At 50.7% G+C, this 24,442-nt stretch overlaps 1 protein-coding gene across 1 annotated transcript; it reads left to right on the top strand.

The window, feature by feature from the left end:
• Nucleotides 1-186: 186 nt before the first annotated feature.
• On the top strand, nucleotides 187-19,680 carry LOC130387155 (ZZ-type zinc finger-containing protein 3-like). The gene is made up of 13 exons (XM_056596152.1): nucleotides 187-1,110; nucleotides 2,684-4,050; nucleotides 4,177-4,433; nucleotides 7,801-7,939; nucleotides 8,224-8,371; nucleotides 8,485-8,597; nucleotides 9,484-9,555; nucleotides 10,121-10,222; nucleotides 11,046-11,141; nucleotides 12,481-12,630; nucleotides 15,973-16,098; nucleotides 16,627-16,727; nucleotides 19,515-19,680. The coding sequence occupies exons 1-13, from the start codon at nucleotides 1,092-1,094 to the stop codon at nucleotides 19,657-19,659; spliced, it is 2,835 nt and encodes a 944-aa protein (XP_056452127.1). The 5' UTR covers nucleotides 187-1,091; the 3' UTR covers nucleotides 19,660-19,680.
• The last annotated feature ends 4,762 nt before the right edge of the window (nucleotides 19,681-24,442 follow it).

The following is a 24,442-nucleotide window of genomic DNA, read 5'->3' as shown; positions in this document are numbered from 1 at the left end:
TTATCGTGTAAACTACAAAAAGCTAATTAGTCTGCAACATTGTACTATTATCAGGGGCCAAAATGTACAGTATTGCAGTCTGATGAGCCCGGTTCAATCGGCTCACACACACCCGACTGGTTGACTGGATTGAAAACATGGCTGCTACCGAACGTGTAGCAGATTTACGGAAGTGAGGTACGTCTGTTTCTTGAGGTTATAAAGTACTTTTAAGGGCGAACCTCCAGTGCACGCTATCCATTACTCTTATCATCAAAACATGAGTATATTGAGCTGCACCATTGGTCAGTCCTGACTCATTGTATCGGGCAAAGGGATCGCAGAAGTTGTAGGCGAAACAATCAGCTAGCTAGTAGCCAGGCAGCATTAGCCATTCACGGCTAGTTGCTCCATCCCCGTTACTGCTGGGCTGCTATCTATGCTAATGGTGGCTGCACGCATACTGCAAATTAATTCGACGGGGACGCTGTATGGGTGCAGTTCACATGTTTGAGTCATACGTAAACATGAGATTTAGGGTAGTGATTGTGTACATTCTCAAACGGAGTCTTTATAATACCTGACGTTACATTTAATCGCAGTGTTGTGATTTTTTTTTACGCGATGCAGCGAACATACCAACTAGCTAAGCGAGCAAACTTCACATAGCTCAGTGTTAAACGAGAGGGCGTGATTACCAAACTCATTCAATAAAGTGGTCGTGGTACGAATGATGACCTGCAGTGCATTGCAATTGATGGGCAGTGTTTTTCCTCCACCGCAAGCCTATATTTAGCTCCTCGGTTCAGTGCAGGTGCTAGTTAGCCTGCTAACTAGCATGCCACATCTAGTCGTGTTGTGCACTGAAGTTGGTCGTGCTAACCGTTAGCTCGCCAGCTTGTGTGTGTGTACGCCAAGGCGTGTTTGCCTCGACTGTCGAGCTCTTTCCTTCAGCTCTGTGTCTATTTTAAAAAGTACAGACGAGCGTAACGGGGGCTGTTCGTATGGCAGATGTAGGAGTGGGTTTAGTGTTTTGGATTACACCTGTGTGCTTCATAACTTTGTAACGTTATATGGGGATGGCGACGGCTGGGGAGCTGTGAGCGAAGGATATGAACGTTTTTCTCATGGGTATGTTTGCCAATGGCACTTCGTGGTTGATTTTTTGTTATCGTCATAGGACTAGGAACTAGTACAGCAAGCGAAAACCCAATGGGGGACTTATGTATTGTATAAACGGAGTAGTTATTGTACGACCTGGTCGGGGAATGTTGTATCTTAACGTTATACGGCGGGTAGCACATGCTCTCGCAGGTCTAAACAATGGTTCGGAGACTTTAACATGTGCAGTGTTCATATAACTAGGAATGGTGCTACTGTTTGGACACGGGAAGTTATGTTTCATTCGGACAGAGTCTATGTAGATGATGTAAAAGCCCTGGTTGTGCTTATGGTTATCCCTGCGTTGCACGTGTCAATCTATGTCCACAACTGTCCGCGCGTTTACAAACAGGAAGTCGCTTGATTGAACCTGGCTATCAGTCAATCACCTCAGCCATGGTCACTATCCACACCAAACGACATGCTATGTTTATGCTTCACTTTAGAGTGATGTTCAACACACACGTGTCTCATGCGAGCACGAGTTACGCCTAGTCGAAAATCGAAACTAACGTTATGCAATAAGCTACGAAAAAATAACACGTATCGCTGCTGTTTGCGCATCATTTGGATACAAGTTACTGCACACTACGGCTCCAATGTGCTCACTATTGGTAGGATACCATAAAGGGTCGACCAGCCATAGAAGAGTTCCGATCACCCTAGCAATCATTTCTGTTTTTATTGTGCTTTCTGGTGAAAAGTAAGTCATAATTGGTTTTCTAGGCTTGGCTGGGTCAAATTCGATTGGTTATGTTTCAATGAAGGACCAGTGATTTATCTGAACAACATACCCCGACTGTTGTTCTTTCCACCCGTGGTTTCTGCATCGCCAAATCATATTAGCTCTCTCACAGGGAGTATTTTTAGTCGAGGGTGTGTGTAATATCTGCGCCCTGGCTTCCTTCATGCCAGCTCACCGCCCTGTAGGAAAATGCATTCATAGCTACAGTAGCCTTCCGGACTTTATGGGGCTGTGCGAGCACAGCGTTGCTAATGGGGCGGGGAGTTACTTCATGTAATGTAACTGGAAGCTTTTTAAATGAGTTGTGACAGATGTAGGTCCTTCAAGCACGTCAAAGGGATTCCATGTAGAGCACCAATATGCTCAAGGAGGTTTTTTGCTTCAGTCGGGGTTGCAGTCATTTTTCTTGGTACTGAATCACTATTGGGTCACTTAGATTCCCTCTAGATTTTTATTGTCCACTTTGGTCCCATTTATTAGGTGAAGACATGACCCATTGTTATCCCTGGTGTATGACATCATTCCACAAAGCCCGTCTCAGCGGTTCCCCTGATATATATCAGTATCTACACTGTGGTCCTTGATCAAACAAACACCTTAAACAAAATGTACACACTGTTTAATTCATTGATATGACCAAATTGTTTATGGTCCATTGTGAATGGTCAGTAGCCTAAAATAGACTGCAATGTTGCACCAAAACCCAACCTAAAGTTATCAAGAGAGCCTTTATGGAGGTGGTGGTCTTTGTGACTCCCACGCCGTGTCTTCATGCAGTGTCTGTGTGTTGTCATGCAGGTGCCCACGTTCTGCTGCCGAGGAGAGAGCACCAGGATGAGGACGCTGTAGGCCCCCACCGTACTATGGCCGCGTCCCGTTCCTCGCGCGTCACGCGGTCATCAGTGGGGCACAATGGACTGGACGAGAACTTCTGTGGCCGAACCCTCCGGAACCGTAGCATCGCCCCGCCCGACGAGACGGCGGCGTCGCCCGTGCCCCGGGCCCGCTCGCCCAAGAAGAAGCAGGAGACGCGGCAGGACGGCCAGTCGTCGCAGTCCCCGTCGCCGGGCAAGGTAGCGGACCCAAAGCCCGCCGAGGGCGAGCCGTGGACCGGCTCCCGGAAGCGCAGCGCGCCGTGTCCGGACAAGGAGGGGTCGGAGACCTGCGTGAGGGGGAGGGGGGCGCGGGAGCCCTCCCCTCAGCTCAAGAAGGCCAAGCAGGGTCCGCCTTCTGAGGCGTCTTCTGGAGGAGCTGAGGACGACGACGAGGAGGAAGAGGAAGAGGAGGAGGAAGAAGACGACATCGATGAGGACGACGACGCGGCGTCCATCGACGCAGAGAGCCCTTTGTCGGTGTTCGACGACATCAAGGACAACGGCCGCGCCTCGCCCGTCCTCGCCGACGCGATCAAACGCGAGGTGGACGAGGTGGAGGTCACGGCCGGCGGGCCCCCCAATGCCCACGGGGCCTCCAACGGCCTGGTCGAGGTCAAGGCGGAGCCCGCCGGCGGCCCCCGCGCGCCGACCGTCGACGCGAAGCCCGCCGCCGCCGGCCCCGCGCTGCCCAACGGCAGCCAGTGGGCGCCCCCCCCGTCCCCGGAGCTCACCGTGCCTTGTAGAAACTCTACCCCCGTGCCGTCGGAGCCCCCGTCGGCCCCCCCGCCGGACCCTTTAGCGGAGGACCCGCTCCCTGAGCTGCTGGGGACCGAGGAGCAGGAGGTGGAGGTGGAGGTGGCGTGCTCGGCCCGGGAGGAGGCGGTGGTGACGGAGGCGGAGGTGGGGGGCACCAACGGGGGCGCGCCGTCGCCGCGGGTGGAGGTGGTCGCTGTCACCTCCTCCTTCTCCTCCTCTCACGACGTAGACATTAGCCCGGCGAACCACCGCCACCAAAACAACAACAACAGCCACTCAGGAGAAAGCTCACCCCCGCTAGAACCCCCGCCGGCCCCCACGCCCTCCCCCACAGAGCCCGCCTCCCCCCCCCCACACACACACCCTGCCGGCTCCCCCACGGAGCTCGGATGCAACCCCTCCCCGCCGTCGTTCACGGAGCCCCACGAACACAGATACACCCTGCGGACTTCCCCCCGGAGGGCCCCCCCCAGCGGCAGGCCCTCCCCCCCCAGGGACAACGGCTTCCTGGGGGGGGGCGAGGCGGAGGTGGAGGTGGAGGAGCAGCAGGAGGAGGCGGTGGCGGTGGAGGTGGAGGAGGAGCAGGTGGTGGTGGTGGAGGAGGAGGCGGTGGAGGAGGTGGTGATGATGGAGGCCTCCCGCCCGGCCACGCCCGAGGAGCCCCCGCTCTCGGACCTCGTGGGGCCCCTCCTCAGCGAGGCGCCGGCCTCGGTGGGGGCCGGAGACGGGGGCGGAGCCGGGGTGTCGCTGGGGGCCCCGGAGGACATTGGGCCCCTGAAGGACAACGAGGCGGGGGGCGGTAAAGTGGGGGCCGCGGCCACAGCGCGGACGGGCGCGGAGGAGGAAGAGGAGGAGGAGGAAGAGCCGGATGTATATTACTTTGAGTCGGACCACCTGGCACTGAAGCACAACAAAGAGTATGTTGGGGGAGCTGGGAGGTTTCTCTTTTCTTTCTGTCACCGTTCCTCTGTCCTTGTTACTCTGTGCTCTTTGAAGACTTCATTTGATTTTTTTTCCCTCTGTCATACATCAGAAAGCTGTTGGGTATTCCTGTTGGATAATGGTACAGGTCAATAGATGCTCAAGAAGCTCAATTCACCACTGGCTTATTTTTCCCACTTGGTACGCAAAGTTATTCCTTTTTGACAATGTTTGATATCGATAGAGTTGTGCGAGTGTTGCACTGATTCCCACTCCCGATAATGCTGCTGGGTGTTTCTCTCAAACTGGCGGAGATGTGCAGTCATTGCGTCAGTGTTTTCTGAGCGGGTAGCATTAATGGTGCAGCGTTCACTGGACCTGACATAACACCGATAGGGAGACGGTACCAATGGCCCGAGGCGTCTGCCTTTCTCTGTATCTTAAGAGTGCCGGTGTATCCTTTTAGTTGGTAGCATAAAGACACTTTAATAGTGGCTGAATGCCGAATAGCGGTCTTAATTAGATGCCCCTCACCAGAGACCAAAATTGTAGCCAAGCATCTCTGTTAATGTCAGCATTTTGACTGCAATGCTGGGAACAAAAGGCTTTGGCAGAGTAACTTAATTTGCAATGGAACTTCTAAATGTATTTCTGAAGAGGGCAACTCTCCAACCCACATGCTGCATCGTCTTGTATGTGTTCTTCCATAACTTGGTAGTTGGTTTTTTGTCTGTGTACAACATTAGTGACCATTGATGTGGAACAGTGGTTCTGAGTACAAACCCAAGCTATTTGAAATGGCTGAGTGTCTGACTTTGACAGTCCGGTTTTCCGGTTCAACCAGTTGGACCCTTTTAATTTCGCAAGGGCAACAGAACGATGAGCAGATCATTTGGATTCACGTGGATAAGTTCTGTAACGTGAATCATTTTTTACTTTCAGTGGCCACGCGTTACTACCATCTTGTACTGAATAATTTACTTTGATGGATTTTATTTAGCCTAGATCAAAACATGTCGTCTACTGGACAAGTTCAATGGTCTGAAGCCAAGCCTTTAGTACAGCGAAATTACAGGGAGAAGAAATGGAAGGAGCCTTTAAATTGTCAATATATGAAAAGGTTGTAAAAAAATAGACCTTCCCCAAAACTCCTAAAACAGCCTGTGGCTTGACATTAACTGATAAATTAAGGAATTGACATCATGCCGTAGTTGAGGACAGAAACATCTCTTTTTGAGAATGTTTATCACTTGTGCATTTTATATGCTTTATATCCTCTCGTGTCACTCCCTTTTGTCTATCTTGGCTAGCTCATTTATGATTAACTAACGTTAGTTTATGACCTATTGCCTCAACCCCCTGGCCCTCGCACTCCATTGCTCTCAATCTGCCAGCTTCATCCGGCTGCAGTTCACTGCCCGGCCATAGGGGGCTAGTAATGAGAAGGGATCTTACACGTAGTCCCCTTTCAAGCAGATCGGGAGAATGAAGATACCTTGAATATCTCTACAGGTGTATCTGTTCCTGGTCACTAATGGTAATCATATCTATTGTACAGCAATATGTGGCTTGGGTTTTCTGGTCACACTTAATGCCTGGATGCACGCCATGTGTAGTGAACATAATGGGTCTTCGTCGGTAGAGGAACACTGCAGCGCTGAGTGGTTTTCTCTTCCAGCAGATAATGTTTCACTTGGCGGGTTTGCATTTTGATTATCCGCCTGGTGAGAACAAGCCGCTAAATTTAGGTTTTCCAAGAATCCCCATGAGCGTGAAATGCATAAACTGGCTCAGTTGATTTGTTTCCACGCCCTGGTTAAAGCAGCGCTTTGATCACGGAAGCACCCTGATGCAAGAATTATTAAATACGTTGAATAATGGAGGGGGCCATCCTCAGGTGCTTCACGTGTCACATGGGATTATGCACGGAGACTCGTGTTCGTCCCCCAATTCCTCTGTCATTCTTTACATGAGGAAGGATATGACTCTGGGCCGATTTGGGAGAGTGACCTTGCAAAGGGATTTCAGAGAGTGCAGGGCTAGATTTACTCTAGGTTTTGTCTAATGCCCGTGCTGTGTGAGAAGCTCAAGTCATTGAAATGAGGCTCTTCATTTGGTCTGTGACAGGATATTGGAGGGTTTTGGTTATGGTCTTAAGGATTTGAAAATCGTTTTTCCTTTTTTTTTCATGTTTATGTTTAGGCCTGCATATTTTTATCTTGTTATTTTCGTTCCTACGAGCAGCTGTTTGCTGAGGCTTCTCTCCATGGAGTCACTGATAATCTTTACCTCTTCACTGATTTAAAAGCAGCATCATTTAGTTTAAATCACTGTAAATAGAAGTAAATACGAGTTAGAGGCATCGCCGAGGGACCTTCAGATGAACCTGCTTTTTATATCACGTCATGTTGTGCAGGATGACGGGAAGCGCCAAATGCAGCAATGAGTCTGACAAAGGCATCTGTGGTTAAATGGTACCCACTCATCCCAATCCCGGAGATTGGGGCGCATCAAAAAAACATAACAAGCTCTAAATGGGCCGGGTGCATCCCATTGATTTTCATTCATGTCCATCGGAAACGGGATCGATCCACTTCCGGAAGCACCTGTGCGCAAATGAGGTTATAGATTAGGAGAAGAGGGAGAAGGCTGAAGCGTTGCTCTTATTGCAGCCGCTGACTCACTTCCTGATGTAAGCCATGGCGTCATACCACCCCCCCCCCCCCCCCCCCCTTTCATTCATTCCCTCTGCCCCTCCGAAGACCCCCGAAGGCTTTTGTGATAATGTCACACCATCCAAGTGTTGGGAGGTTTTTTATTACCTTTACTTCTTTAAGCCACTGGGTTGCCCCATTGTTGGCTGTCTGGTGTCACACAGAGGCGGTGCATACCGCTGTGTGACATGTGAAGAGGTGAAGCCACAGGCAATGGTGGTTTAGGATTTGAATCGACCAAATGCACCAATTGAGTCTTTTCCATTGAGTAGCGCGATACGAATGTTTTTTCATTCGATTATCCAAAAGGGAAGTCCGTGCGGGGAACCTTTTTAAGTCTACTACTACTTAACCCTAGTCGGAGGGCCGGCACCATGGCACACGAGCGAGAGAGTCCCCTGCCCCTTGAAATCCCTTCCCCAGACAGAGATGGCGGGAGGTATTCCTGCAGGCAGGTTGTCGGTGTCTGTGCGCCACTTTGTATCAAAGTGTTTCCAGAGGAGGGAGTCCCACCGTTGCATAATGCACGCAGGTGAGCGCGCCTCCGTGTGAACGTGAGGCGAGCTCTCCTCGAGGTTTGATTCGCCGCCCAGCGTGTCACTCTGAATCATGCATGTGGCTCCCCTCTAACCCCCCGCCCCCCTCCCAGCTACCAGCGCCTGCTGCAGACCATCGGCGTGCTGGAGGCCCAGCGGACGCAGGCCGTGCTGGACCTGGAGACCCTGACGCGCCACCAGAGACAGGCGCTGGCCGCGCCCGTCAGCTTCGTGGAGCAGCTGCAGAAAAGGGTAACGGCGGCCGACGCGTGGAGCGCCTCTCTCTCTCTTTCTTGATCCGTTCCCGCGTCCATGGCGACGGTCGGTGAACAGGGAAATTAGATTTGAATGTGTGCAATTATTCAAAATAAGTCGTAGTTCATACACCTGGTTCCTTATGACTCCCATCCCTTGAAGGTGGACGTTCTTCTCCACGCTGTTTATAACGTTTAGGTAGAAAACGCTTCTTTAGTTTGACGTTCCTCAGTAGAACGTCGATGTTGACTTTGCCCCCCCCCCCCCCCCTCCCCCGGCAGGAGAACATGGGCATGCCCTGCCCCCAGCGGGTGGTCCAGCTCCCGGACATCGCCTGGGACAAGTACACCTCGGGGCTGGGCGACTTCGAGCGGGAGTTCTGCGACAAGAAGCGCAAAACCCGGCAGCTGAAGCTCATCTTTGACCAGGGTGCGTGTAACCTTAGTGTGTGTCTGTGTGTGTGTGTGTGTGTGTGTGTGTGTGTGTGTGTGCTGGAAGGAACTCGAAGGTGAAACATGTAACCGTGGGTCTCTGCCAACTAGGGATGCCCACCAGGCCGACCAGTCCGGTGGAGCCGAAGAAGGAGGGCGAGCCCTCTGCCATGTACTCACTGCTGCCCACTAGTGACACCCTGGAGAACGGCAACGACTCCCAGGTACACCCCCCTCCCCCCTCCCCCCTCCCCCCTCTCCGCAGTGACCCACACCAGCATGTCGTGGTCGCTCTGTTGGTCTTTTCACGTTGAATGGTTACCGCGTCTGTGTTGAATCACGGCGCAGCGGTATAGACGTATATATCTGCGCATTTGGTTACTAAGGGACAGACTAACCAATATAGACCAGTGAAAATACCTACACCAGGACCCAACAGCGAGCCTTGGCCTGACCGATAAGCATCCTTTTTCCCTCCGATTTGTCTCCCTTCACTTCCACCCAGAGGTGGTCTTGAAAGGGGGTTGGTGTGTCAAGAGCTGGCCATTTAGCACGGGGATCGGCACCATGGGTGCTAGTAGCCTTTGCTTCTCATGCAGGCATGTAACCCGTGCACTTATTACGGTATCTCTCTAGATGGGAGCCTCCTCCTGATTGGGGCTTACTTGTTTGTGTGCGAGGTCCCTCCTGGCGCGGGAGTTGTGCATATTCTGAACGGATCGGGGATAACGGACGCCTCCGAGGTGCAAGCGCACTGCAAGCCAACGTGACGATTCCTTCCTTTGATGTCAATGTTGATTCTTCCTTTTTTTTCTCTTTTTTTTTTTTTACTTGAATTGCCAGAGTGCACTTTCACTTCTAACATCCCAACGCGGTCGACGGGGGACTTCTGGTTTCGGATCGTTTCTTAGTCAAACCGGGTCTATTTCCTTTTTTTGCGTTCTCATTTATTTCCATGACTATTTGCACTTCGGTGTGCAGAGCGGCTGCCAGAACGGAAATGGCAGTTGCGTTATGTGTCGGCCGCGGCCGTGTCCATATTCAAATGCCCCAAGGGCATATCGCTATGACTACCGTCTCCAACATGTGGTTCCTCTGGTGTTTTCACAGCTGATCAGAGGAAGGATCTGCAACTCCAACAAGCCGGACACCTTTAACCAGCTGTGGACTGTTGAGGAGCAGGTACGCCCGGTGCCTTCATGTGCGGGATCGTACTGGGGGAAGGGGGGGCGAACGAGGGGGGGGGAAATGTGACGCTGAGCCACAGCTGGAAGGGGGGGAGGGTGTGTGTGACGAGCTCATCGCTAAAGCACAGCGAAGGCACAGCAAACATCATGTCTGGGCTGTCAAGGAGACCGCAACGGTCGCCAGGCAACCAGAGGCGTGCGTGTGCGTGTGCGTGTGCGTGTGCGTGTGTGTGTGTGTTAGAATGTTTTGGACCTGTAGAGTCAGGGCAACACAAAAAGGTATCGTAGAGTCCAGAATCCACACTCTTCCTATGTTTCCCTACGGGTTTGGGGTTCTGGGATCCTCCTTTTTGTAAATGGGCTCTTTCTTATGCATTTCCAGTGAGTTTTGGTCAAATGTAACGTGCAACATGGAAACCGTGACGTTAACGCTACATTGAGAGGCTTACTCATTTACATAGTGGGTGTGTCCCTACACTGAAGGAAGTGCTGGCTGCTGCAGTGAGAAGGGTTTTCAACCGGTCCTTCTTCTATCTGTTGTTGTTGTTGTTGTCATACAGAAAAAGCTGGAACAACTTCTCCTCAAGTTCCCTCCTGAGGAAGTGGAGTCTAAAAGGTGGCAGAAGATCGCCGACGCGTTGGGAAACCGGACCACCAAACAGGTGACTGACCCGTTAATGTTAAAGCATTTCAGCCCATTTTAAAAGATGTACATGAAAATGGGGATTTGTGGGGCCGGGGGGAGACTGACCTTACATTCACACTACCTCGGTCCGTCGATGGGTCTCAGTGCCTCTGCATGGGCCGCTCTCGAAATGCATTGTGGGTCCCTCCGTCCTACTGGATCCATTTTGCATAACAAGCAGGAAGAAGCAGAGTTAATTTCAAGAAATAAGGAATCGATAGGATTGTTTTTCATCACCTGATCCTTTATATTTATATCCACACATCGGCTTTGTACACGCCCTCGTCATCCGTCGACGGACGCATGTAGTGTGACCGTAGGGTGAGAATAAATGACGTGACGCTGTTTGTGGGTCATCTTTCTGGGCCGCCTGGGTCAAAACTAGGGATGCACTGAAATGAAAATTCTTGGCCGAAACCGAATATAATGAAACAGTTGGCCGAAACCGAATACCGAATGTGGCTTTTGCTGTTTTTCATTCATTTTGCTTTAATTTTTCACCATTGCATTAATCAAACAATTAAATGTCCTTTTATATAAAAAAAAAAAATGCAATAATTTTTAATCAAAAATAAAAATGTTTGGTGTATTATTTTCGTCCATTTTACTAGTTCGGCCGATACCAAACATCATGTTTTGGGCCATTTTCGGTGGCCGAATATTCGGTGCATCCCTAGTCAAAACGATGCCTTTCCAGACACCTCGGCGGGGCTTCACAGCAGGCAGGTGTTGTGTGTGAAGGCCTCCAGGCCTCCCTGGAGATGATTAACCAGAGGGGGCGCCTCTCCTTTGTGCTCCAGGTGGCCAGCCGGGTCCAGAAGTACTTCATCAAGCTGACCAAGGCCGGGATCCCGGTGCCAGGAAGGACGCCCAACCTGTGCATGTACACCAAGAAGGTAACCGCGGCAACCCCGACTGGATCCACACAAAAAACAAAGTACCTTTTTCCGTTGAGGGGACAATACCGGTCTGGATGGCGATCAAGCCGTCATCATAACCGTCTCTCTTCTGGCTTCACCGAAAACATCGGTGGCTGCCAATGTCATTTGGCCGAAGTGTTTTGGTGTGTTGATTCTGCCCAAAGGCGTAGACACGCATCAACGCGGCGTGTTGGCAGCTGTACGTGCCATCCGCAGCATCAACGCCACCTAGCGTTATGGTTTCAGACAAACGTTTTAGTTTCTAATAAACATTGACATCTTTCTTACTCTCATCTTCGACGATTTTCACACAAACAGCAGTATACAAAACAATGCTGTTCGAAAAAACAAGGCAATCTATCTCTGGCATCCATAGATGTCGACCAGTGTAGTTGTTTGTTAAATCACCCCCTTGTGTACATGTGGTGTATTGACACGTAGTGTAAGTTGAACACAAATATAGAAATGAAAATATAGTCTTTTGCATGGCAAAAGATTCAGACCAACCACACAGAAGCGTGTTCAGGGCTTGAAAGCTTTTCATAAGAACTCCCCTGCCACCAATGTAAACAATAGCAATATAGTTGGTTTCTGTGAGAGGACATTTAGCCAAATACTAGCATGGTGATTCACTGTAATGTTGTTCACAGACTAAGTACTGATGACACATTTTGATTCCAAAGGACAACGTAGCTATATGGATGGCTAGTTATAGAGAAAGATATGGAGATTGCTAGCTAGATAGATTTATAGTTGTTTGTTGTTTACGTCATTTTGTCAAATTCTACGGCTTGAAATGCCCTTTCGACATCGGCTGTCGTCTAGTTTGTCAAAAGGTTCCTAAAAAATCAGAGGTTTTAATTTTGGTAATTTAGGAATAATTAATAAATATATTTATAGTAATGTAGTTATTTAAATAGTAGAATAAAGTAGTGTTAATGCTGCTATGTCCATGATTTACAAGAACAGGCTTGTTACGTACATAACTTGGTCCTGTTAAACCTGTTAGCTTTCTTTGAAAGAGTGAAGGCTACTACTAGGCAAATATTATCATAAAGGTGACATATTATACCCCCAGGTGTGAGTGGGATTAGCGCTTACAAGCCGTTCTGAAAATCTGCCTCTTCTGACATCACAAGTGGGCGTGTAACAGCTAATCCCACTCACACCTGGTGGTATAATATGTCACCTTCAAGAACTTCCGCAGCTAACCATGGGGATGTTATGCATACGAAGACCTCATTAGAGTGTTATGGGGTTCAGAACCAGAGCGTTGACGCCTCTACTTCCCCCCCCCCCCCCCCCCCCCCCCCAGGTGTCAAACAAGCGGCAGCACCACCTCAACAAGCACCTGTACCGGCCCTCCACCTTCCTGGCGTCCTACGAGCCCCCCGTCTTCATGGAGGAGGAGGACGAGCGCGCCGCCTACTACAGCAGCCTTCAGGACCCCTCAGCCGACGACTCCGTACGTTACCGCCGTCTCTCGCCGTCTCTCTCTCTGTCTCTCTGTCTGTCTGTCTGTCTGTCTGTCTGTCTGTCTGTCTGTCTGTCTGTCTGTCTGTCTGTCTGTCTGTCTGTCTGTCTGTCTCTCTTTACATTTAGGGCAGACGCTTTTATCCAAAGCGTCTTACAATAAGTACATTTGTCATGAGAAGTGAAACAATATATCGCTGTCGGTACATTAAAGATGTTCATAGAACCAAGTGCAAGTACTAACAATCGCTAGGCTAACCCATTCCCCGTGTACAGCGTGATCCGGGCTGAGCCGTACTCGTCTCTCCGTACTCCTCCGTTGGGGTACTGAGACGCCTGAAAGGGTACCCGCAAGTTTGAGCTACATACGGCGTCCGTTGATTGGTCGACAGAATCGTATTTCCTTGAGACAGGGGGATAATAACAAACAAACACATTATCCACGAGGTACTTCTGGACTTGGCGAAAGCTTCGTTTATTGAAGAAACAGTTGGTCATTGTGCTCGTTCTTCTTGTTCCTTGGATTTGTTAGCTGGCTACTCTGTGTCGGGCTGCTATGAGGTTACGATGCTAACCTAGCTGCCGCGGCTATCGCCATCTGGTTGAAACCCCGCCCTACCATAAGGGTACTGTCGGCGGTGGAAACACGAGCCGTAACTGAGCTGGGCCGAACAGCACCGTCACTACTCCACCGAGCCGCACCGAACCGACCCACACCCTCCGGAGGACATGCGCCACATGGGTCTCTGGGTCCCTGTCTGTTTCTGTCTGTTTCTGTCCGTCTCTGTGTGTCTGTCGCTCTCTGTCTGTCTGTCGCTCTCTGTCTGTCTGTTGCTCTCTCTGTCTGTCGCTCTCTCTGTCTGGGTCTTGCTCTCTCTCTCTCTCTGGGTCTCGCTCTCTCTTTCTGGGTCTTGCTCTCTCTCTCTCTCTCTCTGGGTCTCGCTCTCTCTGTCTGGGTCTTGCTCTCTCTCTCTCTCTCTGGGTCTTGCTCTCTCCCGTCGCTCCCTCTCTCTCTCTCGCTCTCTGTGTTTGTCTGTGTGTCTTTCTGTGTCTTATTGGTTTGAATGCCTGTGATGTTCCCTCCTTTTCTCCCTTTTCTGTCTCATTTCATTAATTCCTTCTGTGTGCTTCCTCCTCACTGTCAATCACTCTGTATCTCCCTACTTGTCCCTTGACTTCTCTCTCTCAGCCGCGTTCTGCACGACTGGGTTTTGAAGAAGCTCTTAATCTTTGTTTTTTCATCTTAATGTGGTGGAATGAATTTCAACCTCCATGCAGAAACTGAATCAGCTGGAAAATAAAGTTGCATCGAGCCAGAGCACAGGGACATGAGCCGATCTTAAAGCTGCTGTAGTAAACAGAAGGCACAAGAGAGCTTGATGAGAAATTCTGGCTCTTGTGATTTCTTTTTTGAGTACATCCCAGAATTGCTGTAGACAAGAGAGAGAGAGAGAGCACAAGAATTAGAAAATAAACCGGAAAAAAGGAGTGCATTTTCAATATTGCCTCTGGTTTAAAATAAGTGCGTGAAATAAAAACTCCCTAATGCCATTCTGTGTGTTGGTATAACTGCATAGCGGACTCACTACGGTGGCTGGATGGCCAGTGTTGGGTGTTTGGGGCGGTCTCTGGGTATCCATGTTGCTTGCTGGTGTTCAACCTCTCTAAATATGGGGCTCACTACATCCACTCTCAACGACATGGCGTGTCCTGGCCTCTGTCTCAGACCCTTCATACCCCTAGGCCATCTTAGAGCAGTTCTTCAATATGCTTCTGTGGACGTTTCGGGACCATTTCCGGACAGAAGTGCAGTAAAAAAGAAAAAGATTTCCATCTGTGGTACACCTGTCAGTGTAGGTGTTCTGACTCTGCAGAACAAGTGCCACCTGGCCAATCTAATTATTTATTCAAAGCTAGCCACTGGCCATGGTATAGGATACATTTTATTTTGCTTTTGGCATACCTCCCCCATAATCCAAAATTCCTAATCAGTGCTGACTGGGAGCAAAATGTACATTTACAATTTGCCTTCTTACCTTCTTACCTACATACCCTTATCGTTCTTCTGCAGGACGTGTGATCCCAGTTAAATCTGCATTTCCGGTCGGCCCTTGCGCGGCTCTCCAGTGTGCATTGACTTTGGACCTGCTGATGTTTAGTGTGTGTTGCTTTCATAACCTCCTCCAATCCCTGGGAACTGACCTGTCATCCGAGTGCTGCTTAGGAACGTTTCTTGTCTATTTGAATTGGTTTCAGGGCGGCGGGGGGGGGGGGGGGGGGGGGGGGGGGGGGGGGGGGCCTGCCGTGTCCCTTCTGTCCGCTCTGCGGCAGAAACACCTCGGGATAAAGCCCCCTGATTGCTTTGAACACACAACACATGCACCTTCTTCCCAAATGAGGAACTAGAGGGATGGACTGTAGATCTCTCTCTCTCTCTGTCTCTGTCTCTGTCTCTGTCTCTGTCTCTGTCTCAGAGAGAGAGACGGCAGTAACCTTTTAAGCAGAGCTAGGTCATCGTGCCACGCTGGGACCACAAGCTGCCGGCTAACACGCCAACAGAGAACCTCCAACACAGCCGGGGGGGGGGGGGGTGGGGGAGCCGAGTCTCAAAGGCGTCGTTGCCACGGGCAACGGGCACGTCTTGCCTCTTGTGTCACTGATGACCCCTGGCGTTGACACTCTTAAAGGGCCACTCTCCGGCGTGTAGATGGTTGCTAATCCGGGCTAGCAAAGTCCATTTAATTTGAATAGCCCTTAATCACGGTCACGGCCTCAGCGGGCTCCCCGGGCCACGTTTCACTGCGCCTCCCTCTCCCCTCGAGACCTAATAACACTGAGAAGGAACAGAGAACGGGGGGCCCTCCTTCAATGGACGCTCAACGGTGCACAATCGGGGTCAATCTACATCGGCTGCGCCGGAATATACCTGGGTGTGCCTCGATGTTTGTGGCTTGCTATTGGTCTTGTGATTTGTGTTTGCTCTTTGCAGAAGTAGGTGTGTATTCGATACGGTAATGATTGTGATTGGGTAATTAAATTGGTCCAGATACCACTAGTTCAGAATGGGTTTAATCCGAGGGTTAACAGAGTGATCCTGGATAATCCCAGTGATTATTATAAACAGCCCATGAGAGAACAAAGGCCAATCCACCCTCTAATTTGAAGTGGTCCAGTGTCACGCATATGGTCTAATCGTGTGTGTGTGTGTGTGTGTGTGTGTGTGTGTGTGTGTGTGTGTGTGTGTGTGTGTGTGTGTGTGTGTGTGTGTGTGTGTGTGTGTGTGTGTGTGTGTGTGTGTGTGTGGTGTGTGTGTGTGTGTGTGTGTGTGTGTCAGGAGGAGGAGGGCGTGCCTGAGGAGCTGAGACACCTTCCTGAGTACCAGGAGCTGTTGGAGCTGAAGAGGCTGAAGAAGAGGAGGCTCAGGGACGAGGGCGGCACGATGCAACACCCGGGCTATAAGGTACCCCGTCATCATGCCCCCTCCGTACCATAGTACCCCCTCCATACCATAATACACCCTCCATACCATAATACACCCCCTCCATACCATAATACACCCCCTCCATACCATAATACACCCCCTCCATACCATAGTACACCCCCTCCATACCATAATACACCCCCTCCATACCATAATACACACCCTCCATACCATAATACACCCCCTCCATACCATAATACACCCCCTCCCATACCATAATACACCCCCTCCATACCATAATACACACCCTCCATACCATAATACACCCCCTCCATACCATAATACGACCCCCTCCATACCATAATACACCCCCTCCATACCATAATACACCCCCTCCATACCATAATACACCCCCTCCATACCATAATACACCCCCACTACCCTCCATACCATAATAAACCCCTCACCCACCCTCCATACATCCTCCACCTCCCCTCCCCTCCCCGCGTCACCATGGCTACGACCCCCTGTGTACCGGCGTTGACCCCCGGGGCGTTGTGTTGTCAGTGTGACGCCTGCGGCGTGGAGCCCATCCAGGGGACGAGGTGGCACTGCGCCGACTGCCCCCCGGACAACGCCGTGGACCTCTGCTCCAGCTGCTCCGATTGGTGAGGCGCCGTCCCGAGGCCTCCGATGGGCTCTCTCTACCGTAGCGCCGTGTATCGTGTCTGCTCAGTGCTGTGTGTGCCGACCAGTGATGGTACGCTCCGACCAGTGATGGTACGCTCCATTGAGGCCATTCAGTGCTGTGTGTGCCGACCAGTAATGGTACGCTCCATTGAGGCCATTCAGTGCTGTGTGTGCCGACCAGTAATGATACGCTCCATTGAGGCCATTCAGTGCTGTGTGTGCCGACCAGTAATGGTACGCTCCATTGAGGCCATTCAGTGCTGTGTGTGCCGACCAGTAATGGTACGCTCCATTGAGGCCATTCAGTGCTGTGTGTGCCGACCAGTAATGGTACGCTCCATTGAGGCCATTCAGTGCTGTGTGTGCCGACCAGTAATGGTACGCTCCATTGAGGCCATTCGGTGTCTGTTACCACGGCTCACAGAGTGCTGACGTGGGACGTCACGTTTCCTAGAAAAGGAAAGATTTTCCTGCGAATTGATTTGCGAGTTTGCCAACGATGTTAGTGATATATTTGAGAATAGATTGTCTTCATATAAAAAATAATAATGATAAACTTAACGTTTATGAACTGAACGCCTCGACACGTTTCGATTGGTAGTGATTTTCACCTCTTGAAATCGATTTATTTTCATTTTGAAAGAAACACATTGAAGCAATGGAGAACGCCCTCTCTCGTTCGGTTGTTTAGAACAGAAAATCCGGTTGCCAGGACAACGTGGCGCTTTCACTTTAGTACTCTATTGGTCACATTGTGGGTCAGCTGATCATAAGACCTATATATGTGCCCCCATCAAATGGGTCGCACCATTTGCCTGTGAAGACCCAGTAGGGTAGAAACGCTGCTGGTCATTTTTTATTAATAAATGATTATGGGAGCTTAAGCAGTGCTGCGGATTACATTTCTTTCACTCAATATTACGCCATTTGTCCTGCTCCTGGCCAGGAGGTGAGACGTGCACACAGCTACTCTTTTGAACATTGAGGCTCCACAAACACACACCTGACCGGCGTCTCTCGTAGTCATCGCCGGCACTGAGCGCCTCAGTCCCTCACTGTTGCCCCCCCCCCGTGTGTGTGTTTGAGTGAGCCTTGATGGGCTGATCTTTCTGTGTCGGCGGCGGCGATGAAACGCGGTCGCCGCGGTCAAAGGGGACGTAATCTCACGCATCGACCCCCGAGGCAAAGGCTGCCGCTTTAGTCCCGTGGTACGGCCTTTAAAGAGCTCAGCCGGTTAGGGTCAGGGTTAGAGTTAGTGTTAGTGTTAGGGTCAGGGTTAGAGTTAGTGTTAGGGTCAGGGTTAGGGTTAGTGTTAGGGTCAGGGTTAGGGTTAGTGTCAGGGTTAGTGTCAGGGTTAGTGTCAGGGTTAGGGTTAGTCTCAGGGTTAGTGTTAGTCTCAGGGTTAGGGTCAGGGTTAGTGTTAGTCTCAGGGTTAGAGTTAGTGTTGGGGTCAGGGTTAGAGTTAGTGTCAGGGTTAGGGTTAGTCTCAGGGTTAGTGTTAGTCTCAGGGTTAGTGTTAGTCTCAGGGTTAGTGTTAGTCTCAGGGTTAGTCTCAGGGTTAGTGTTAGTCTCAGGGTTAGTGTTAGTCTCAGGGTTAGTGTTAGTCTCAGGGTTAGTGTTAGTCTCAGGGTTAGTGTTAGTCTCAGGGTTAGTGTTAGTCTCGGGTTAGTGTTAGGGTTAGTCTCAGGGTTAGGGTTAGTCTCAGGGTTAGTCTCAGGGTTAGTCTCAGGGTTAGTGTCAGGGTTAGTGTTAGTCTCAGGGTTAGTGTTAGTCTCAGGGTTAGTCTCAGGGTTAGTGTTAGTCTCAGGGTTAGTGTTAGTCTCGGGGTTAGTCTCAGGGTCAGGGTTAGTCTCAGGGTTAGTCTCAGGGTTAGGGTTAGTCTCAGGGTTAGTCTCAGGGTTAGTGTCAGGGTTAGTGTTAGTCTCAGGGTTAGTGTTAGTCTCAGGGTTAGTCTCAGGGTTAGTGTTAATCTCAGGGTTAGTGTCAGGGTTAGTGTTAGTCTCAGGGTTAGTGTTAGTCTCGGGGTTAGTCTCAGGGTTAGTGTTAGTCTCAGGGTTAGTCTCAGGGTTAGTGTTAGTCTCAGGGTTAGTGTTAGTCTCGGGGTTCGTGTTAGTCTCAGGGTTAGTCTCAGGGTTAGTGTTAGTCTCAGGGTTAGTGTTAGACTCAGGGTTAGTGTTAGTCTCGGGGTTAGTCTCAGGGTTAGTGTTAGTCTCGGGGTTAGGGTTAGTCTCAGGGTTAGTGTTAGTCTCGGGGTTAGGGTTAGTCTCAGGGTTAGTGTTAGTCTCGGGGTTCGTGTTAGTCTCAGGGTTAGTGTTAGTCTCAGGGTTAGTGTCAGGGTTAGGGTTAGTCTCAGGGTTAGTCTCAGGGTTAGTGTTAGTCTCAGGGTTAGTGTTAGTCTCGGGGTTAGTGTTAGTCTCGGGGTTCGTGTTAGTCTCAGGGTTAGTCTCAGGGTTAGTCTCGGGGTTAGGGTTAGTCTCAGGGTTAGTGTTAGTCTCAGGGTTAGTGTTAGTCTCAGGGTTAGTGTTAGTCTCGGGGTTCGTGTTAGTCTCAGGGTTAGTCTCGGGGTTAGGGTTAGTCTCAGGGTTAGTCTCAGGGTTAGTGTTAGTCTCGGGGTTCGTGTTAGTCTCGGGGTTCGCGTTAGTCTCAGGGTTAGTCTCGGGGTTCGTGTTAGTCTCAGGGTTAGTCTCAGGGTTAGTCTCGGGGTTAGTGTCTGGGTTAGGGTGCAGCGGTGTAAAGACGTGTGGCTCCGCCCCCTCTCCCGGCAGCCTGTTCAAGACGGAGACCCACTCGGCGGATCACCACCTGGAGCCCGTCAGCCAGCCCGACTCCTTCCTCGACCGCGACTACCGCCTCCCGCACGCCGCCGGCTACAACTACCTGGACCCCAACTACTACCCTGCCAACAGATGACAGGGCCCCGCCCGGCCCTGGCTCCCCCCCCCCCATCTCGCTCGCTAACCCCCCCCCCCCCCCCCCCCCCCCCCCCCCACACACAAGGCCGCTCGCCACCCCGGCTCTGCCCCCCCCCCCCCTGACCACCGCTTCACCTGGCGGTCGGCCAAGGGGTGTTGGGGGGGGGGGGGGCTTCCAGGGCTGACCGGAGTGCTGCTGGTGGGGGGGGGGGGGGGGGGGGGGGGGGGGGGGGGGGGGCGGCCTGCCTCCCCACCCCCCATGACGGCGACCACCCCATGTCACGTATTTTGACGGAAAAATGAACCCGGACAACGGACGGCACGGCAACATTCCCCCCCCCACCCCCTCCCCCGACCCCAGTGTGCCCTCGAGCTCTTCTTCCCCCCCCCCCCCCTCCGTCTGCATCTCTCTGGCGTTGCCGGGGGCGACCATCGTCGCAGCGGGACCTAATTGATCAACCCCCGAATAACAATCTGGTGTGTCTGTTGAGCGGGTGAATGTGTGTGCGGTGCGTGAGCGCGGTGCGTGCGGTTGTTTATTTACAGGCGGGGGGGGATTGGGTATATCTGAGTATTTATGAGCCTGGTTCCTCCGATGAGAACCGGGTCGGACTGTTATTATGGAAACGCGTCGCCGTGGAGACCGCTGCGCGCTCGACGGACCCGCCTGGAATCACGGTGGCCATGTGACCTTCTACATATGAACGCCCCCCCCCCCCCCCCCCCCCCTCTCTAGATATGAAAGGACCACGTGCCACGTGGGGGCAGGGGAGGGCAGTTTAGCGTTAGCATAGCGGCGAGCTAGCCCGCCGGTCACTCTTGGAGACTCTTCACTCCCCCATCGTCTCTGTCACTCTCGAACCCTCGTAACACATTTCTCTTTATATCCAAATGGTTTCTGCTGTGTTACTAAAGACCTGTTCAGTTCTCCCCCCCACCCCCCCGCCACGCTCCTCGTAATGAAGCACTACAGCCCTGCGAGCTCGCGTCACGTTGAAGGAAGAAGCGGTAGGTGTGAAGGGCACTGGAACGCAGAGGGTGGGGGGGGGGGGGGGCTTGTTTGTTTTTGTGATGCCTATTTTTCTGTCACCCCCCCCCACCCCACCCCCCTCCAAAAAAGATGTCCGCTCTTGTTAATCATGTGGAGTAATGCAAATATATGGTGTAAAGTAGCCGGCATTAGTTGCTGTGTGCCATTTTTGTTTCTCTATTTTTGTTTTACCTCACCATCGACCATCGTCACCCGAGCCGTTTCAACCCATCGGTCCTCCTTTATTTGGCGGTCCACATAAAGGTCCATTTGAAAGTTAGAAAAAAGATTGTATTTTTATGAATCTATTTAAAAATCAAAAGAATCGAGGCAATTGTCGCCTCCAACCACAGTGGAAAAACCCACGCAATTTTATACACATAGATTTGGTTGTGCTTGAGTAGAGGCCATTTTGAATGGGTTTTGTTCCGTCTCCCTCACCCCCGTGCCCGCTTCTGTATGTGTATAACAGTCTGTTCTTATGTAAAAATAAAAAATAATGTACAAAAAAAACTGCTAGAGGAGAACTGTGGAAATAAAAGTACGTGAAAATAGTGTTTATATTCTCCTTTTCTGTGTATTGCCCTTTAGTATTCACAAATGTTGGACATACCGTCAATTATTAATGTGTCAGGGAGACATTAGTGAAGTTCAAGCTAATTTAGTGGACAATACAAATAGTGACTTTTTTTTAATTAGTACTTATTGTAATTAAGCCTGCTGAATATTGTTCGACAAAACCCGATACACGTTCATTGTTAAGGGGTTCGTTTTCTTTAAGTCAATGACAAAATTCACATTAATGAGTGATTAGGCCTTTCAATGTATGGGCATTTTGCGTTATCTACCAGTAGATGGCGCCATTTGGTTAGCGATGACTACTGAACTACCCGTGCATGCAACCATCAAAAGAAATGCTCAACAATACTCAATTAAACAAATGCTCTTGCTTTATTTAATAAATATCTGACTCAGACAAGTAATTGAATGTAACATTGTCCCATACATAAAGCTTGAACTTTAACCAATTATAAATGCAATATATATTTTTGTTAGTTTTTCACCTCACTTTATGTACTGACACCAAAAGGCAATACGCTTGATTGTAATTGTTGCATGCTTGATACAGAATAAAGCATGCTGCACATGATAGTCAGAATACCTGTACAGTTTGACAGGTATACCCTTTCCCTCGTCTTTTCAAAACACTCGCATTGCACAAAACAGAAAGAAAAAGCGCTTTATCTGAACCACAAACGCTCCTCGGAATCACGGCGGGCCATAAGTCGCGTTGATCATTTTTCCCCGCGGCGCAGTCTGTCCCCGGCATTCGGGCTCGGAGATGTAGCGTTAACCGTTGACGGAGTCCGATCAAGATTAGAGAGAGCAAAGACGGTGTTTAGTTAAATAAGAGACTCGAGCGCTCTGTGTCGGCCCGGATGCGTTTTATTCAGTGTCACTAGCTAGAGTTAGTTCATCACTGATACTGATAGTAAAACGGAGTGTTCAGATGACACCAACAGCATGCATTTCACTGGTGCTTAATGTACGTGAGTCTGTAGGGCTTATGCTTTCTGTGTCTGGGTGCGTTTTCCATTGAATGGCTGGGTTTTTAATAAAGATACACAAGAGAGAAGAGAGAGACACAGTCGGTCACAAATGATAAGCGGGTCTCCCGGTTGCCGCAGAGTGGGGGTCCCTCTGAGCTTTTAAGAGACGACCCTCTTAGCAGGAGTCCAGCGCGAGGCGCATCTGCGTCAGCCCCACCTCCGGTGAGTCGCCGTCGATCTGGAGACGAGAAGACAAACCCGCTGAGGCCACGCCCAGCATGAACACACACACGCAGCCCACACACACATTCACATATATCACATACAGATACACACACACACACACCTCAGATACACAAACCTCAAATATACACACACACACACACCCCTTAAACACACACGTGCATACCTAACAGACACAAACCTCAAATACACACACCCGATACACAAACACACATACACCCCTCACACACAAAACCCCCCATACACACTTCACTGACAAACACCTCAAAAGCACACACACACACACACATCTCACACATCTCACACACACACACACATCTCACACACACATACGCACACCTCACACACACCTCACACACACACCTGCCATCTCTCTACCCCCTTTCCCCAGACATGGTCAGGTGACCGTTCTGGTTTCCTGCACCTGATTTCGAACCGTCGACCCAAAATAAATTGTTTCTGAACCCGGAAAGTCGTTTCCCAGCTGCTACCCCAAACACGGGCCGTGTTCCAATACCCGTACTGTCCGTACTAAGTACGAAAAGAAGTATACTTCAAGGACCCGGATGCCGTACTCAAAATGGTCTAATCGTGAAGTTTGGATCGAAGGACACTCTCCGTACTCAACGGCAGCCATCTTAGCTACGTAGCGGAAGAGGCGGAGCCAGGCTGAGCCAAAGTCGGCGCATTTTCCACATAGCCTGCATTAATAGAGTCATTTTGTAGTTTTTATAGCTGCTAGGCGTAAAGAGTTCACCGTTCAAAGTGGGATGTTTATTGCGGGGGAGGAGCCGCGGCGGCAGTCGTGATCGTCATTTCCGGTGAGGGCACCACAGAGTACTCGATTTGGAACAGCACTCACATCTGAAAAATTAGCGTACTCAAGTGAGTACGGATAGTGCAGATAGTGTACTTCCTTTAAGTATACTCATGGAAGTACGGGTATTGGAACACGCCCCTGAACTCCCCCACTGCACTCCCCAACTGTCAATCTCTTCTCTAGATTTCTTCCTTGCTGGTTTAAAGGGGACCTATTATGCTTTTTCGACTTTCATGACCTATAATCGTTGTTATAATGATTGATCGTCATGTTTAACCATACACAAAAAACGATGTAGATTTTCGGGAAACTATTCCTCTCATCTGGGCGCTTTCAGCCTTCTCTGTCAACGCTCGGTTTCATCCTTCTCCGCCCCCTCGCCCCCCTCCTGCCATCCCAGCTCCGTTATGATTGGTTACCTTCCTTGAAGCGCACGCGCGGGCAGATTTGACCAGGCATATGGGGGCACGGCAGGAGTGCCTCTACGTAGATGATTTCCCGGAAATGTGAATCAAGTGAATCGCAAACGTTGTCCCGAGTGTTTAGCGCTCTGCACAGCCACCCCAGACTGTCAGCAGGGAATACGTCGAAATGCATGTACGCCATTATTTGACACTTTAGTATGGTTAAACATGACTATCAATCATTATAACAACGTTTATAGGTCATAAAAGTCGAAAAAGCATACTAGGTCCTCTTTAAGGGTGTTTTTTTCTTGCCCTGTGGGGGCTTGGGTAAAGGGGGGGTGTCATCAATATTGGGCCCTTTGGAGGCTGTATCGTTGATTAAGGGCTATACAGATACAATACAGTTGAACGGAACGGAAGGGAACGGGTTCAGGAACCACAGCTGTCCTGGTGGGACGGGGGACAGGGGGGGACGGACGGACGGACGGACGGGGGGGGGGGGGGGCTTCCAGACACTCACCCGGTGCAAGAGGTTCTGTTGGTGGTAGAGCTCAGCCAGGGGGGTGCTGTCTGGACATGCGCCCCGGTCTATCTGGGAGCAGGAGGAGGAGGAGGAGGAGGAAGAGGAGGAGGAGGAGGAGGAGGAGGTGGAGGAGGAAGGTAGGCCCGGAGACGGGATCCGGTCGGGGGGCGCTACGGACGGGACGGGGCAGAGGAGTAGCACGGCTTGG

This window comes from Gadus chalcogrammus, chromosome 8 (genome assembly GCF_026213295.1).
Source record: "Gadus chalcogrammus isolate NIFS_2021 chromosome 8, NIFS_Gcha_1.0, whole genome shotgun sequence".
Classification (NCBI taxonomy): Eukaryota; Metazoa; Chordata; class Actinopteri; order Gadiformes; family Gadidae; genus Gadus; species Gadus chalcogrammus.
Note: the sequence above shows the minus strand (reverse complement) of the source record. Positions and strands in the feature narration are given on the sequence as shown.